The sequence below is a fragment of the Anser brachyrhynchus genome (genome assembly GCF_964034855.1).
Source record: "Anser brachyrhynchus genome assembly, chromosome: 19".
Lineage (NCBI taxonomy): Eukaryota > Metazoa > Chordata > Aves > Anseriformes > Anatidae > Anser > Anser brachyrhynchus.
Window position 1 is genome coordinate 6,328,755 of NC_137712.1, and position 17,221 is coordinate 6,345,975.

The window sequence follows — 17,221 nt, forward strand, 5'->3', positions numbered from 1 at the left end:
CGCGCCCCCGCCACCATCTTGGTGTAGGGCACGGCTTTTGCCCACAGGGCCATGTTTGTGAAGGGCGAAGCGGGGAGCGGCTGAGCGGCGTTAGGAGGGAGGAGAGGCGCTCCTCAGCGGGCAGGGCGCCCCCTCGCTGAGCCCCGAGCAAAGCAGCCTGCGGAGGAGCCGCCTCGCCCTTCGGAAACCGCCTCCTTCCCTCAGCGGCGGGGCTGCGCCCTTATCCAAGATGGCAGCGCCGGCTTCGCCCCGCTCCAAGATGGCGGCGGGGCGGCCCCGCCCCTTGGCGGCCGAGCGGGGCGGCGGCGGCGGCGGTGGCGGCGGTGCCCGGTGTCGCCGGTGTCCTTGCGGCGGGCGCGGAGCCATGCTGGCCTTCGTGGCCAGGGCGGCGGTGAGTGGGGGCCCAGCGGGCCTGGGCAGGGCCGGGGGGGGGCGAGGGGGCGGCGGCGGGCCCGGGACGGGACGGGACGGGACGGGACGGGGCGGGGGGTGCTGGAGCGGGGCTGGGCACGGGGCGCGCAGGGGGGGCTCGGGGGGGGGCTCAGCCCTGCGGGGTTGGCGTTCAGGGAACCCTAAAACCGCGAGGGAACGTCATTCTGGGTGCGTAGGGTTGGAGAAGCCCTTCAGGATCAGCTGCTCCAGCCGTCCCCTGCCGCCCGTGTCACCGCCGCGCCTGGCCCCAAGCACCGCGTCCGGCCCGGCCGTGAGCCCCCCCCCCTCCCCTCCCCCCGGGGACGGTGACCCCCGCACCCCCCCCGGGCCCCCCAACGCCCCTGCCGAGGGGCAGGCAGGGGAAGGCAGCCCCCCGGCAGATCCCCCCAGGGAGGAGGAGGCGGCGGCGGCGGACAGCGGGGGCTACGTGACGGCCTCGCTCCCCGAGCCGCTTTCTCGGGGTGCGAGAGGGCTCCGGTTTCCGACTGAAAAGAAAAGACAAACCCCGCCGCCACCTGACACCTCCGGCCGTGCTGGGAATCGGACCCGGCTCTGAAATGCCTCCTGCCCTCCAGCCCCAGCCCGCAGGTGGGTTTCCCAGCGGCTTGGCAGGCTCTGGGAAAGGGCAGCTGCCGAGCTGCAACGGGGCTGGGGAGCGGCGCCAGCCCGAGCTGGCCGCGGCCGCGCACCCCGCGGGTGTTCGTTTTCCCCGTCGCTCGTGGGGAAAAGGTGGGCTCTGCGCTGTCTTTTGCTGCCGGCTGCCTCTCCTCTGTTCGGCCGCGATCGCTGCTCCTCCTCCTCCTCCCACCAAGTGCTGCGCTTTGACCTCGCACCGAGCAAGCAGAGGACGTGAAAGAGGAACGATGCAAAACCGCTCCGTGCTTTTAAACGGGGGCGTTCTCACTGTGGTTTGGGATTTTCCTGGTTAACCCTAGGGAAATATGAAACTCTTTGCTTGGGATCTTCATACTTGATCTTAGCTACGTTAAAGCCTGCTCATCTGCCCCGCAGTAGATCAGACAGACATAAAGATGGGGTAATAGTCCTTGCGACAGCACAGTTCTGTTGCTGCCCTGCTTTGGAGATACTTTTTTTACTCTTTTTAAGGGTTGATGGCCCAGAGCTCCCCACAGCCGTGCAATAACGATCATATGTGCATGGGGGCGAGGGCAGTAGGACACCACCTTTAGCCCCAAAGTGAACCTGCTCCTGTCTCCCACTAATTCCCCTACTGACGCAGTCACTGACCCGTTCCTGCTGGAGAGCTGTCCTCATCCAACGCCCTCTGGCCACCTTTACCTGAGTAAAGGGACTAAATTCCCCGTCACCCACAGAAGTGCTTCCCGTGCTTGTCCCATGCAGTGACACCCCCTGGTGCCGCCTGCTTCCAGGACAGAACTTGGGGTCCCTCCTGCCCGCAGGTATTTTGGTTTCTCTCCCCCTGGCCGCTGCAGCTTCACTGCAGGCAGCCTCTAAGGGAGAAGCCCCCCCCTCCGCTCCTGCGTGCTGAGGGAAAAACATGCCCAGCACCCTCACTTCTGCCATGGCTGGGGGCCCAGAACTATCGATCGAAGAGAGAGCAGCAGGCACCGAACGGGCAACGCGGGGCTGACGGGCAGCGGCCGAGGGAGGGCTTCCTGGAGAGGTGCCTCTGCGGCGCTTGATGCAATCGGACGGTCCGATTACCCGCGGATTACCCCCGGCTCTCCCGGGCCTGTGTCTGGCCTTTAGCCCTCTGATCAGAGCAGTCATGTGGCACTTTGCTAATGAGGTGACGCCCTGCACGGGCAGCACATTGTCAGGGGGAAGAGGAAACCAAGACAGGCCGAGGGAGAGCTTTACGATCATTTCTGTCCTCCCAGCCATGGATAGGAAGCAGAAGCAAGCAGAGAAGGTACAGTATGCCCACGCTGCCATGATTAACCCCCTTCATTTCTTCCCAGCCCCTCTCCTTTCATGCTTCAGTAATTCCCCCTTCTCTTGTTTTTAACATTCCTTCCCCAGATCTTGACCCCATAGTTCTTAGCAGGTCCTCCGAGGAGCGTAGAGCATTTTCGCTGGGGGCTCAGCACTGCACAGAAGGCTTTTGTCGCCTTGCAGACTTAGCTTTTTTCTTCTCCGTGCTTAACTCTTGGGAGGTGGGGGCTGGCGGACACCTATTTTCTTATTGCTTTAGAAAGCAAAGGGCATTTTCTCACTGGCTTTGCATCCTCAGGCAAAGTCCAGAGTCCTGTAGAAGAACATCTGGTGCGGTGCTTTCTAAGGGGTTTCGCTCCCTGTCCGGTCTGTGCAGCCTGTTGACTTCAGCCACGATTTCCCGAACAGTTCGCTCTGACCCCTCTCCAAAGATCCCTATAATTTGGCCAGATCCGTAACGGCACCACTGGATAGAGGTTGTCCTAATACAGCTGGGTCCTCCACGAACTGGGGGGGGTTCACCAGCACAAAGGAGCGTTGCCCCAGGGCCAGCACATCACAGCCAGTCCTCCCCAGCCGTCGCTGGTGATAAACCATCCCTGGCCAAAGCTGGGGCGGGGGGAGTTAATTGTGCCTCAGATTTGACTTGCCTTAACTACATTCTGCCTCCTCAAAGCATAAAGGGTTGTTTGATTTGGCACGAGGGTATCGTACGATGCTGTTGTACATCATAAGAAGCGATGAAACAGTTTCTGGCTAAGAGGAAATTTCTTTCACAATTTACTTTGTTCCCACTTAACATGGGATGGAAGGGTTTGACATTGTCAAACACAGCTGAAACATGCCCAGACACTGGGAGATGTTTCATTATCCTGGCGGTGTTTCCTCTGATGAGATGGGAATCAGGATCTCGGGAGATCAAGCAGAGATCCTTGGGAGATCCTACAACCATCTAGAGACGAGACTAGAGATTGCTAGAGCATGCAGCCAGCAGACCTGAACCTTGCACTGGCGCTTCGTGTGCTCTGCTCCCATGCTGAGACCTCCGTGCACCTTCAATCTGGGATGGAGACTCCCAGATCTAGGTTATTTGCTACCTCACGGACATCAGGGGGAACTTGTGTCTCGACATGTGCTCTGTGCTTTACAGGCCAGGCCCTATGGCCTGCTGAAGCCGACGGCTTTAGGCAAGATCCCGGGCAGATTCCTGCTTCATCAAGAAGCGCTGCCCCATCTCCCCGTGCCGCCGCTGCAGCAGACGCTGGACCGCTACCTGCAGATGCTGCAGCCCATCATCAGCGAGGAGGAGCTGAACCACACGCAGGAGCTGGTGGCCGAGTTCCGCAAGCCGGGAGGCGTCGGGGAGAGGCTGCAGAAAGGCCTGGAGAGGAGAGCCAAGAAAACAGAGAACTGGGTAGGTCGGGACTTTGGCCCCAGGCGCTGATTAGGGAGGGAGGCGGTCTGCTGCACACCTCTCCGACGTGCTGGCTGCATCCACTGGGATCTGTGTTTTTATTGCATCATCTTCGTCAGCAGCCTGCTGCTGGCCTCCCTGAGCTGTGCAAGTTCACCAGGATCTGGGTGAGCGGAGCTTACGAAACGGAGTCCCTGACCTTGTTTGTGGTCACTAAATCCCTTAACCTGTTAGCGTCGCACAGCTGCCCTAAGAAGTTGAAGGAAATTCCCTGCTCAAGCCCTGCACCAAGAGCCCCTGCTGCCTCAATCCCCCTCTACCATACCATAAGCGAAGCACAAACCCCATACGCTGTTTGCAAAGTGTGGGGCAGAGCTGGGGGCAGCGTGCTGAGAGCATTCGCCTGGGCTTGGGTCAAACAGCAGCAGACGCCGTGCCTGCATGTCTGCCTTTCTCCATCCCAGCTCTCCGACTGGTGGCTGAAGACAGCTTACCTGGAGTATCGCCTGCCAGTCGTGGTGCACTCCAGCCCTGGTGTGGTCTTACCTAAGCAGGATTTTCTGGATCGACAAGGTCAGCTCAGGTAAAGTCCATTTCTGCCTTCCCCTGGGCTTCAGGTGGGATGAGCTACCTCCACCGGGCAGGGAGGAGGGTGTTCAGGGTGACTGGGAAAGGGAGTAACGAGCAGGCGATCACCTAATTTGATAGCCTGTCTGTGCTCTGCAAGCGGGCTGTACAGATAAGGTAAGGGTGGTAGGCTCTAAGGAAAATCCTGGTTGCACCAGATTGAGTATCTCACTGAGGCAGAAAACTGAAGAGTCTGGTGGTTCAGGCCCTGAGCTGAGACTCAAAACCTAAGTTTTGGTCTTTGCTTCAGCACAAATCTTCACTGCACAATGGCCAACGCCTCCTCACTGGAGACATTGTGAGGATGTACCTGACACACTAAAGACGAGAAGGCACTCAGATTGCGCGTGCAGTTGAAGGAGGCATGAAAACTAGGCCAGGTGTGTAAGGGAGACCAAACAAACGTCTCTGGAATTTGCTAGTTCTTAGGGATAGGGGAGGCTGCTGCAGGGACCGTTCCCTGTTTTGTCATTTCACCTGCAAATTTATGGTTTGGAAAACTAACAGTCCCCAGCCTCCCTCCATCCCCAGCTCCCTTACAATCAAACCCTGTGCTTTTTGTCTGGCTCCTTTCCGCCAGCGAGCATCAGCGTCCTCTGGCCAGCCCCAGCCCACTGCTGCCCACGCACACAGCCGATTCCCTCACTCATTCCTGCACCAGCCTCTGAGTCATATCCTCTCTCTCTTGTGGGATCCCTTTAATTTTTAACCACCTCCACGTGTGTGTTTCAAACTCCATCTGCGATTGACCTCCGCACTGACCTTTACCCAGGAATACCTTTCCCACCGTTACACGTCACCAGGGCTCCCCGCACATCCCCACACCAGCCAGGGGAGCAGCGAGGGTGAGAACAAATCCTCCCTTCCACACACCTCACCGGGGTGCAGAGGGGGAGCCTTACAAGCACAGCGCGAGATTACACAAACATCTTTGAAAACTCTTGCTCGTGTTCCCTCACATTACCTAAACAGTAGATAGTATCCTATCGGTGCTTCAACCAGTAGAATGGAGCAGCTTCATGGTAATATGGGCTGCTGTATAAAATACAGTTTAAAAGTGTTTGTACATCTTGTGACAGCATAAAGAAGCTCGACAGCATGCCTTGAGGCTAAAGCTTCAGATATCAGAAGGCAAATTTAGAAAGTATTCTTCAGTCCTCAATCAGGCAACGCTGCTGACTGAAAATAAGTCAACTACCAAACCTCTCCACCGTCCCCACTGAAGCCCTAACTGCTCCCAGGCTCTTTGCTCTCTGGAGCAGAACACAGGCTGTCCCGCTTCTGTTCCCCAGCTGTTTTATTCTTCAGGTTTTTCAGTATCTGCCTAAAGTAACTCAAAGTAATTTTCATTGAAAACTACTTTTGCGGAGATGCGCTTTATCTGTTTAACAGCCCTGAGGTTCTTGGAGTTCCTGCCTTTGATCTTTACGAGGGCTGGAGAGGCTGAGCAAACCTAGGTGACACTGCCTGCAAACGCCAAATGCTCCTACCCCGTGGAAGCCTTTGAAGCTCAGCTGACTGCAACCTCTTGTCACAGTGACCTCCGGCCTCCTTCCTCCCGTGCTTGGGTGGGAGCTCCCAGGCCGGAGCAGGCCCATCTGTCACTCCCAAGCGAAGCAGTTTGATGTGGCTCGTCACGGCCTCCCTCCCTGCTGGGAGCTGACATTTGCAGTGTTTATGTTGATCCTAGTAAACACAGCACCGAAGTGGCGGCGTGCAGCATACCTGCATTTGTTTCAGACCCTTCGGTGCCAGAGGAATGCTCTTAGGGTTGCATCAGCAGCAAAACACTCAGCGGGTAGGAACTAAATCAGCAGCGATGAGTCTTGGATACAGAGATAGCACTGTGGCTGAACTTGAAACTCACAGCTGGCTCCTGGCCAGGGAGAGGCACAAGTCCCCTTTTCTCAGTACTGCCACGACTCTGAACTAGGATATGACAAAAATCTAAACACATCGTAGAAAACGCATCTGTTAGAGGGTCAGTTATGCCTCCAGACTATGCCCTTTCTTTAAAGTTGCCCAGAATTCCCTGGCAATATACTCACGTTAAAAAACAAGTGCCACATGGTTGGACTATGCAGCAATCTCAATCTAAAACCCCATAGTGACTGCATCAGCTAAGCAGAGCTGGACACAACAAGGGCTTGGCAGAAAAGCTGAATTTGCTATGGAGCAGAGAAGCTCTGCTACTCTTCGTGATCAGCTAACCCCTCAACCCCAGATACTCCGTGTTTGAATTTGTTGCATTTGGTATTTTTCCAGGTTTGCTGCCAAGCTGATCGAGGGCATCCTGGACTTCAAGACCATGATTGACAAGTGAGTTAGCAACCTTCCTGACTTCTTACATGTTCCTTACTGTCACAGAGAGGCCGAGTCCAGTCAATTAATCTCCTTTTTACAGAGAAAGCCAAAAGAAAACAGCATATATTTGAAAAGAGATACTGTAATCAACATTGCTGCTTACTGCCAAGGTCACCACTGCTAGAGAAAAGCAAATTTACTTTCCTTTCTTCGTGATCTTTGTTTACCTTAACACTCTCATTGGCATGCAAACACGCTTGGAGGGATCAAGCCTGACAGTCTTGTGGAGTTGCATACTTGAGTTTGCCCACAGAACAAGTTATAGCTCAGGCAGCAAGAATCTGTCTCCTTTTGGATTTCTGGTGTTTCTCATCTTCCAGCTAGCTTTGGAGAAACTCGTTCCTCCCTACCCTCTCTCTCTTCTGAGCACCAACAAATCTCTGCCAAACATACATTATTTATGTTCCCAAAATAGCATCTGCTCACACACTGCCAACGTCACACCTTTACAGCCAAATTCAGACAGGGCTCGGGGCCAACCATGAGAAGGGTAGCTGGAGTATGACTGAGGCCCAAGCGGGTTCACGAGTCATAGCAGATCGGGCACCCACCACCCTAGATTATAGCTGAAAACCTATTTTTGCCATTTTACTGGAATCCAGACATCTCCCAGCATAATGTGCCCTGGATTCTTCTCTGCAGGCAGCATGGTGTATGCTAAGCTACGTGGGAGGCCCACAGATCTATTTCTCTGGTGTTGTAGAGGGGACAGTGTTTTTCCCCTTTACAAATAAAAGGCAGCAAACAGGCACTTTCTGTGGCTCCTGTTAAGAAATTTAGTAGGAATGGGGAAGGATGGCCCTTTTACGCCACCAGCACCCATCTTTAGGTCTTACTGGAGGGAGATATAGCAGCTGCGTGGCTGATCCTGTGCCAGTTTTGTGGGGGAGTGCAGGCCTTCTCACTGCTGTTTGCTCTCCCCGTCATTCCTTACCTTGCTGTGCCTCCAGTGAGACCCTTCCAGTGGAGTACATGGGTGGGAAGCCCCTCTGCATGAACCAGTACTACCAGATCCTCTCATCCTGCCGCATTCCTGGGCCCAAGCGGGACTCCATTGTCAACTACGCCAAAGGCAAGAAGCAGTCCAGACACATCACAGTGGTTCACAACTTCCAGGTATGGCAGCTCTTGGGCTCTCAAGGTTTGTTTGAATGCACGTGTCCCTCTCAGCAAGCTGTGCCGCTAGAGAAAAGCAAACAGAAAGTCTCTGCCCACAGGGTTTGCCTCACCAGGGATGCATTCCAACTTCCTTTATCTTCTTTGGCCTTAGCTGGACAACAGCTGGGATTGCCCCATGTGAGCAAGGGATGAGGCAGGAAAAAGCTCTTTTTTTTTCTTGTCCCTGCAATTTCCATCTCTCAGTCCAGACTTAGGAGATTGGGTCTCAAATTGGAAACTGCAAGTGGAAATTAGTAACAAATTTTACCGTGGTGGGTGAGTCTAGGAACTGGGAATTCCTCAGGTGTCTTGGCCCTCATTACCATGGTTTCTGAGCTTCTTAAAACCTGGGCTGTATTTACATCCTGCAAGGGAATTTGGACTTGAGTCTCTCAATTCTGAACATCCTTCAAATGTCTGCTTACAAGCTGCGTTCTTAGGTCAGCTCTTACCTCCTCTGAGCGGCTGCTCCCTGTTTCTGCAGGTAGACTTCTTTCATTCACTATGTCTTTGCTCTTTTCACCTTCAGTTCTTTGAGCTGGATGTTTACAACAGCGACGGAAGTCCCCTTACCACCGACCAGCTCTTTATTCAGCTGGAGAAGATATGGAACACCTCCCTCCAGACAAACAAAGAACCTATCGGGATCCTCACCACCAACCACCGAAACAGCTGGGCAAAAGCTTACAACAACCTTCTGAAAGGTCTGTGCAGCCCCCAATGTGCAAGTGCTAACACACACCACAGATGTTTGAATACCAGCTTCACCGCTGTGCTCTGCTCAGTTCTTTCCTTCGGAAAGCTTTTGAAGCTTGGTCTGGGCAGATACGTGAATTTTCCACCCCCAGAGAAGAAACGTAATTTCATTGCAAAGTGTTGCTTTATCTATTTTAGAAGGTACACACGTGAAGTCTGAAGTTTGGCGCGTTAAACCTGAAATCCTTGAGTCTGTTGCCTTGCAAATGGGTGGAATGTAAGAACCATGAAAATAGGAGGCTGAATGCAGCACGCTGGCACTTGTAACAGCCCAATTGCCTATAACTTTAATAAGTGATTAACCCCACGACGACAAATACTGCCTTGTGGTACAACGGGGATCCAACACTGCATCCTTCAAACTTCCTCTTTCAAATTCCAATCTCTCTCCAATTAAGATGAAGTATTTCATCTCCCCTTTCTTATTTGCTGTTCCTTTTCTCTCCCAGATAAGACCAACAAGGAATCTGTGCGTACGATCGAGAAAAGCATATGCACTGTCTGCCTCGACGCCCCAATGCCACGGGTGTCTGAGGACATCTACAAGAGCCGCGTGGCCGCTCAGATGCTGCACGGTGGAGGCAGCCGCTGGAACAGCGGGAACCGATGGTTCGACAAAACCCTTCAAGTAAGTGCTGATGCTCTAAAGATTTTGAAGACGTGGGTCTCACGGAGATGATCTTTCCTGAGATTATAAGGGCCCAAGAAGATCCAGAAACCTTTGCAGGAAAGTTTCTCTAATACCAAAGTGTAAAAATAGGAGAGACAAGGTAGGGAAGCTGACAGCATGCAACCCTTTGGTTTCCCTTGCTGTCACCACAAACACTCATTCCTGCTTCAGGGACTTTTCATTCCTTTTGCTGCCTCTGCCCACGCTTACTCGGTGTAGCTATTCTTTGTGTTCCTTGTAAATCAATTTTCTGCCTGCGGTGAACAATGCCTCATCTGCTTGGAGGCAGCCCAAACATAGGGAGGTCTGTTTCTTGTATTTTCCCTAGGCTTGTCACTTTTCCTGTTTCTGCCAGAAGCTGCCCAGGGTTGTGGAGTTTAGTTTTTTATTTTTTATTATTTTTTTGGTTGTGGTGGTGTTTTGTTTCATTGTTTTTTTTCTTCCAAGCATCAGCTGCCATCCCACAGCATCCCTCTGTTCTCTTCTCCATTCAGTCTTGTCAAGAGCCTTCAAGAGCAGCTGTTATTCAAGCTTCTCCTGTCTTGGCTCACAGATTGTCACAGTGGTGCTTTAAAAGATTCCCATCTCTGCTGAACTCTTCGTGTTTTCAGTTATTTTATTCCTATTTGGAACTCTTCATCGATGGGATAGAGCTTAGATGTTTCAGCTAATTGAAAAGTAAGGCAAAGTCAGCACATGGTGATATTATTCCTGTATTACATGTGCATCTAAATAAATCAAATCCATTGAACCACTCTGTAGTGCCAGGGCACTGAGCAGCACACCAGTATAGCTATCAGGCACACTCTTTTATCCAGTTACTTTTGCAAAACTGTAACAGTGCTATCAGAGCCTTCTAGACCTGCTCAAAGACTTCTATTGCTAAATGAGACCTTTGTGTTACCTTTTGAGCACGCAGGAAAAGGATCGCTGTCCATTCTGGCATGGAGCAGTGAGATACTAAGAGCTCTCTCCGGGTAGCTCCTGCTTCACGTACTGGATGTCCATCCTCAGCGCTCTCCTTCATTCTCTCTCACAGTTCATCATTGCTGAAGACGGCTCCTGTGGTCTCGTATACGAGCACGCTCCCTCAGAAGGCCCACCCATCGTTGCTCTTCTGGATCACATTGTGGAGTACACGTGAGTCCTGCCTTCTCTGCTTTTCCTTGGCTTTGGAAATAGGTTTTAAACCACCTGCTTCCCCAAGAACATGCCTCTTCCTAGCTCACCAAGAATTTGTTCTAGAAGAAGGGTAATGGTATGCTATTCAGTTATAGTAGTTCTTGCATTTACGATGAGAATTGAGTGTCCAAGCTCACACTGCTTCCATTGTTAGGGAATGCCATTGTTCAGAGTTAGCAGCACTTTTCCCTGGGAGAGGTGTTCCTTTTGGGCAGGAGGCACAGAAGAGACTTTGCTCTTGGCCCTCAAAAAGCATTGTAACGGCACTGTGAATATTTCAGCATGTGACAAGCGTCACAAAGTGCCAGGGCTGATCTCCTGTGCATTTCTGCACAGGTTCTACTGTGCTTAGCTGAACTTCGCATCAAAGGACTGGTTAAAGGTAATCATTTTTCTGAGCAGGAAGAAACCTGAACTGGTGAGATCACCGATGATTCCTCTGCCAATGCCCAAGAAGCTGCGGTTTAACATCACTCCAGAAATCAAGAACGACATAGAGAAGGCAAAGCAGAACCTCAACATGTACGTATATACACTCAGAAGTCTGCACTCCGGTGACTCAGAGTAACTCATGCCCCCATTTGAAACGTCAGCCTTCCCCTGCTGCAACCAGGGGTGTTTCCAAGTTAACTTCTTGGGTCAACAGCATCGAACCTAGCTGAAAAGCACGCTAAAGCCACCTGCCAAGAGGAAACAAAGGTGCCGAAAAGGGGCAATTGCTTATCCATCCCACTTTACTGAGAAAGAGCAAGGCTTTAGTGGATCCAGCTAGGGTTACTAGATATACACAAAGGCATAAGCCCATCTAACGCAGTGCAGGTTTTCAGCAGTGGCCAAAAAAGCTCACCTCCATGATGCTGCCTAAATGGCTCTGTGTACGATGGAGCTGTGGGTCCCTGCATAGATCAGGTCCACGTACCCTGTTCTCTCTCAGCCTCACGAAAGCCAAGTCATACCTTTACGTTACAAAAACAGGCAGTAGGCGAAGGAACACTTCCTCTTTCTTTCCTTGCAGAATGGTTGAAGACCTGGATGTCAAAGTCATGGTCTTTCATCAGTTTGGGAAAACCTTCCCCAAGTCAGAAAAGATAAGTCCTGATGCTTTTATCCAGCTGGCCCTGCAGCTAGCATATTACAGGTAAGACCACTAACAGGTAGTTTTTCAACCTCTTCACCTTCAGACTCAAATATGTGAGCTCGAGAAAGGTGTCACAAACAAGCCTCTAGCAGGCTGACCTGGTCTAGTGGAAGGTGTCCCTGCCCACAACAGGGAGGTTGGAATTAAGATGATCTTTAAAATCCCTTCCAACCCAAACTGTTCTATAATTCTCTGACTTTTTTCTCCCTCTCCCAGGATGTATGGCCACGCTTGTGCCACATATGAGAGTGCATCGCTAAGGATGTTCCGTCTGGGCCGCACAGACACCATCCGCTCCACTTCTGTCGACTCTCTTAAGTTTGTGCAATCCATGGACAACCCCGACAAATCGGTGAGGATCTCAAAAGAAGTGGAGTGAGAGGACTCCACTACAGAAAATAAGGAAAGCTACTTATTTGGCTAACCCTATGTCAGCTGGTTTCAGCTAAGCAGACCTGTACCTGATAGAAAGGTTAAGCTGAAACACAGCTTGGAGTATATAATTGCACACCTTGGGTTTCATTTGGCTGTCCTCTCACATGTTGTTTCCCTAGCTTTCGATACATGTGAAGTTATCTAATCTTACCAAAAAGAAGTCTCTCCCTTCTAGAAGTCTGCTTAGCCACTCGCATTAAGTTCTACTGCTGATGGATGGAGAACTCTGAATGGTTACATTCAGAGTGATGTAACGCAGCCAAACAACAATTTAAAGATTAACACTAGTTTAACATAGATACACAAGGCAGAAATGCCCCCATCCAACAGGAACAGCCAAAATGAGGTTACCCATTCTGGACAAAAACTTACAATCTGTGTATTCTCCGCAGGACCAGGAGAAAGCAGACTTGCTGAGGAGAGCTACCCAGGCCCACAGGGAATACACGGATATGGTAAGTGATCTCTGCAACTATGCTTGGGGTTTTACACAGTAAATGGGGGTTCTGGCTAAAGATGAGACCTAAAGAGCATTATCTCTATGGCATAACAATGTGGCCATTAGTGCTGTTGCACAGAGCTAACTCTGATCTGACAGTGCTCTAGGGCACTGCCTGAACTCCTTCTCTCTAGCTAGCAGTGTAAGAGCCCCTTGTGACAGGGAAAAAAAACAACACAAAAACAAGTATCAAAATAGCTTTGGTCTTCACTGTCATTGTAGCTAATAAATGTGACAGCTGCATGAGGCCCCCTTAAACCACAAGCACACAGGCGGGAACTGTAAGGTTGGTTCCACTGGGGTGTTTAATTGTCAGGCGTTTGAAACAAGACCGACTATCGCTCCTAAAGGCAATACCCAGTTGTAGACTTGACAGATATTTAGAAATGCTTTTGTTTTGTTTTTTTCCCCGGAGTTGATAGTGTTGCTCACTTTCATGCTAGACAAGCTCTCACCTACTCTTCCTTCTATACAGGCAATAAGGGGGAACGCAATAGACCGCCACCTCTTAGGTTTGAAGCTTCAAGCTATTGAGGACCTAGTGAGCATGCCTGAGCTGTTCATGGACACAGCATATGCTGTTGCAATGCACTTCAATCTCTCAACCAGCCAGGTAGGCCTCATTTGAGCAACGATGGAAGCACTCTGTTCATTGCCCTTCTTCCCCACATTTGTCTCTCATCCCTTTCCATTAGAAACTAATCTCCATTTGAGGACAGAAAAGTTTAAGCCTGCTACCTATCCCATTAAGCTGCAGCTCTGATCTTACTGCTGCCTCTCACCCCTGTAAAAACACCAGCATAACCAACGCCTAGATCACCTGCAGTGCTTGGTGTCTACATGCAAGTGGTATCAATTAGAGTTAGATGCCAAAATAGCCTTGTTTATCTGCCATACTGTGGTTCTTACTGAGTAAGTTCTACTCATGACTTACTACAAGCTCGTGTTGGGGAGAATTCTCCTTTGCAGAAGCACAAGAAATCAAATTACTACAAAATGGCAGAATCCAGCAAATACGTGCGCGCTGGTAGGTGTGTCTGACCAAAAAGGCCCTCTGTAGAGCATTTTCATGAGATGGCAGTTTCTTCTACTGTTGACACAGTTGTTAGCACTTGATAGCTGTGTTTCTGTCTGGCTAGTTAGAAGCTTAATTACATTGTCTCCACAGGTCCCAGCAAAGACAGACTGTGTGATGTGTTTTGGTCCCGTGGTTCCAGATGGCTACGGAGTCTGTTACAACCCGATGGATGAACATATCAACTTCGCAATTTCAGCATTCAACAGCTGTGCTGACACAAATGCAGCTCGTATGGCACATTATCTCGAGAAAGCACTGCTAGACATGAGGATCTTGCTCCAGTCCACTCCCAAATCCAAACTGTAAGAGGCAAATATGATGCACAGTCCCCAGCTAAAGGCGCTGTCCCTCATGCACTGAAGTTCCCAGTTCCTCAGAAAATGATTGAGAGGACAGCTTGCCCTGACTGGAACCCAGGAGGGCATCTACCATTTGTTTTCAGCAAGACATTACAGAATTGCCATCTGCAGATATTAGACTGTGCAGTGAGAGAAGCATCGTCTTAAACCAAAGTGGAACTGACCTGTCCTCTCCCATCAATGCAAAGTGCACCTTCCTGTCCTCAAAGAGGACTGAAATAGGATCTTTTTATGGAACTTACTATAAAAGAATATAGAAAGCACAGTCCTTACCGGTATCTAAATCCATTTGGTGAGGGAGTTCTTCTCCAGGAAAAGCAGGGAATGTTTGTTTTATGATGGAACTACTATAAGACCAAGCCTTTTTCCGGTTTAGTCTTCTGGAGAGTGCAGCATCTTTGAAACTTGCCTGAAGAGTTTTCGTATACTCCAGCAAAACATCACCACTGAACTTTGGCAAGGGGAGAAAGAAGTTCTTAAGTCAGAGCAGACCCAGTCTTGTTAAGAGTGCACTTTACTAACCCCAGACACCTGGTCATTATGTGCTTTATAGGCCTGGGAACATTCCCTTCCCCTCATTTTAAGATGCTGAGATCTCCTTTCTGTTGCACTGACCCAACTAACAAGAGTACATCACCCACTACAAGCTAAGGTAGTTTTTTTTGTTGTTGTTGTTTGCTTTGTTCTGGGCTTTTTGTTGAAGCTTGCTGTTGCAGGCCTAGTCATACAAAACTTCTCTCTCACACAGGTTTTGCTAAGTTTGGCTTTAGGTACTTGAACTTTTGTGGAGATGAAGAGGAATTGCCTATGCATTTTAGCAGAACAGTTGCTTCTTTGTACCTTTCTTTGGAGCTGAGGAAAAGAAACAGATGCTGACGTTCTGTTTACTAGTCAGAGAGCCACATGCCTATTCTCCTTCAGGGCACACATTACATCTAAGGTGGTTTTATACCTTGCTTTCAGAAACCGCATTTATGCGTAAAAGGTTATGCCTAAGTTGTGGATAAACAGAAATATTTCTGATCAGCAACTCGAGAATACACTTCTGATTTTGGCCCACAGAAATCAAATCTGTTAGAGCCAAAGAAAAATCAGCTGCAGAATATCCCTTCTACACATCATTCTGTGTTAGAGAGGCAGAAACACTTGAAAAGAGGAAGAAAGCTGAGAACGTGCAGGCACTTTACATGTTTGTCCATTTTAGCAGCCACTGTTCCTGCAGTAACAATACAGCACCTTTTCTGGAATTCCTTCTTACTGCAGCGTTACTCAGATTTGTGCCAGCTCTATTCTGTGAAAGACATGGAGCTTGTAATAGCGTTTTCATGTTCAGCTGATGTACTTAAGACAGTAAAAGATTATATAAAAAACATTAACATACAATTTTAGCATAGGAACTTTTGTAAGCATTACGTCTAATCAATCTGCCAGAATCCAGGCTCCTTTTATTTTTATTTAGTAAAACTGTATGGTAATGAAGAATTCTAGTGCTATTTCTGCAACAGGAATTAATTTAATATTTAAACTGCACACCCTTCAAGATGTGACTGTTAGAACATCACCATAAACGAGAAGCATTACAAGCCTGATGGCCTGTTTTGTTAGAGGGAAATATTTTATCATAATTGCTACTTTTACGATGATAGACTAGCAAGGGACGTGATCAAAGTGCCTTGGTAAACATATATGAAGTTTGCACTAAGCCAGTTTAGAGAAAAATATTATTCTGATCTGCTTCTTGAAAGACACATGTGTATTGTATTTTTTTCTAAAAGGATTTTACTTTAAAACTTCATATACCTAAATAAACCTTAAAAAGGAAAATTTAACTGAAACTCACCTGCACAGCCAGTGATTGTATGAACTGCCACTTTCACATCATTTACATGGATTTAGTTGATCTTTTAGAAGAATCCTGAATGGAGTAAGATAGTGGGGAAAACAAAACAAAAAAAACACGCACAGTGGGAGCGCTACAAACCTGTGAACACACATCCCTGCTCTGTTACTCCTCTGCTGTGAAGTAGACTGAAAACTGCAAGAGGATACTTGGTATTATCAAAGTGTAAGCTATTGTAAATACTACATAAAAGACCACACCTTGCTGAAATAACAGTATCTACTTTTATGGAGCCTTTTAATTTGAAAAATATTTGTTTTGCCAAAGTAATCCTTCCCCGGTACTGAATCAGCCTCTGTGCTAGGGGATGAGTTACTTTTGTGTCTGCAATGCCTTCAACCACCGATACTACAGTATTGCCACTTAAGTATTTGTAACTGGCCCTTTTCTACTGTCTTATGAAAGGCAAAGGGTCTCAAAGGAAAGTGCCTATTAAAGATTAAGCAGAAGCACACTCTGCTATGAATATATCTCAGAAGATGGGATTGATCTGTCTTGGATCTAAATCTGGATATCCCACTAGCTTCAGCAGAGTGCCTGCAAGAAGAGCAGTATCACATTGAAAGACAAGATTCTTAAATCATTTTATGCATTCTTAAGGATACATGGAGGTGAAATTCAGATGAAAAACTTTTATGAAGTGCTTGAAAGGACACTAAAATCATTACAAGGTTTCTCCTTTTTTTAAAAAAAGTCTTTTATTGTGCAAGTTCTAAAATGTGATAGTATTCTGATTCATACTTCCAATTTTTTCCAGCGTCGGCTTACTGAGTACTATTCTCCTCCCTGGTTTTGATTGTCTGATTGCTTTAGTGAGAGATGTCCATAGTCTTAAAGCCACGTTAAGTACACAAAACTTAACTTCTGGAAAAACTACTGATTTGGAGCAAATAAAGAAATGCATAGACTGAGAACATTCAACTAACTCCTGGGGTATAAGTGCAATTTCTGATAGAGCCTGGTAGTGTTGCATGCTTTGCTGGTTAGCTGTATTAAGTTCTGTTTTGATAGTGTAATCCATGTCGTGCAAAGTTTTGAAATGTTCTTCGAATAAGCTTCGAATAAACACAATAAACAAGTGTTACAAAAAGGCTTAAATCTTAGTCACTGCAGAAGTTGCATTACTGCCCTTACAGGAGAACGTTTGTGTGTGGGGACAGCAAGAACAGCGAACCATGACATTCTGTCACCTTCCTTTTATTGTCTTAACATCTCCATCCAGCCCTTGAGTACAGGGGAGGAACTTGAAAGCATCTGTTTGCAAAGCCATCTATTCCAGAGGAAATGTTTTA

At 48.9% G+C, this 17,221-nt stretch overlaps 1 protein-coding gene across 2 annotated transcripts; it reads left to right on the forward strand.

The window, feature by feature from the left end:
• Positions 1-94: 94 nt before the first annotated feature.
• On the forward strand, positions 95-17,027 carry CRAT (carnitine O-acetyltransferase). Of its 2 annotated transcripts, XM_080562374.1 has the most exons (15): positions 117-391; positions 2,235-2,326; positions 3,500-3,763; positions 4,228-4,346; positions 6,656-6,709; positions 7,705-7,870; positions 8,442-8,616; positions 9,118-9,296; positions 10,378-10,478; positions 10,923-11,042; positions 11,536-11,658; positions 11,875-12,010; positions 12,486-12,548; positions 13,068-13,205; positions 13,761-17,027. In XM_080562374.1, exons 2-15 carry the CDS (start codon positions 2,297-2,299, stop codon positions 13,974-13,976), a joined length of 1,884 nt encoding a protein of 627 aa, XP_080418500.1. In that variant the 5' UTR covers positions 117-391; positions 2,235-2,296; the 3' UTR covers positions 13,977-17,027. The 2 variants fall into 2 exon arrangements, with proteins under 2 accessions (XP_080418499.1, XP_080418500.1); XM_080562373.1 differs by lacking the exon at positions 2,235-2,326 and having other exon boundaries at positions 95-391.
• Positions 17,028-17,221: the final 194 nt, after the last annotated feature.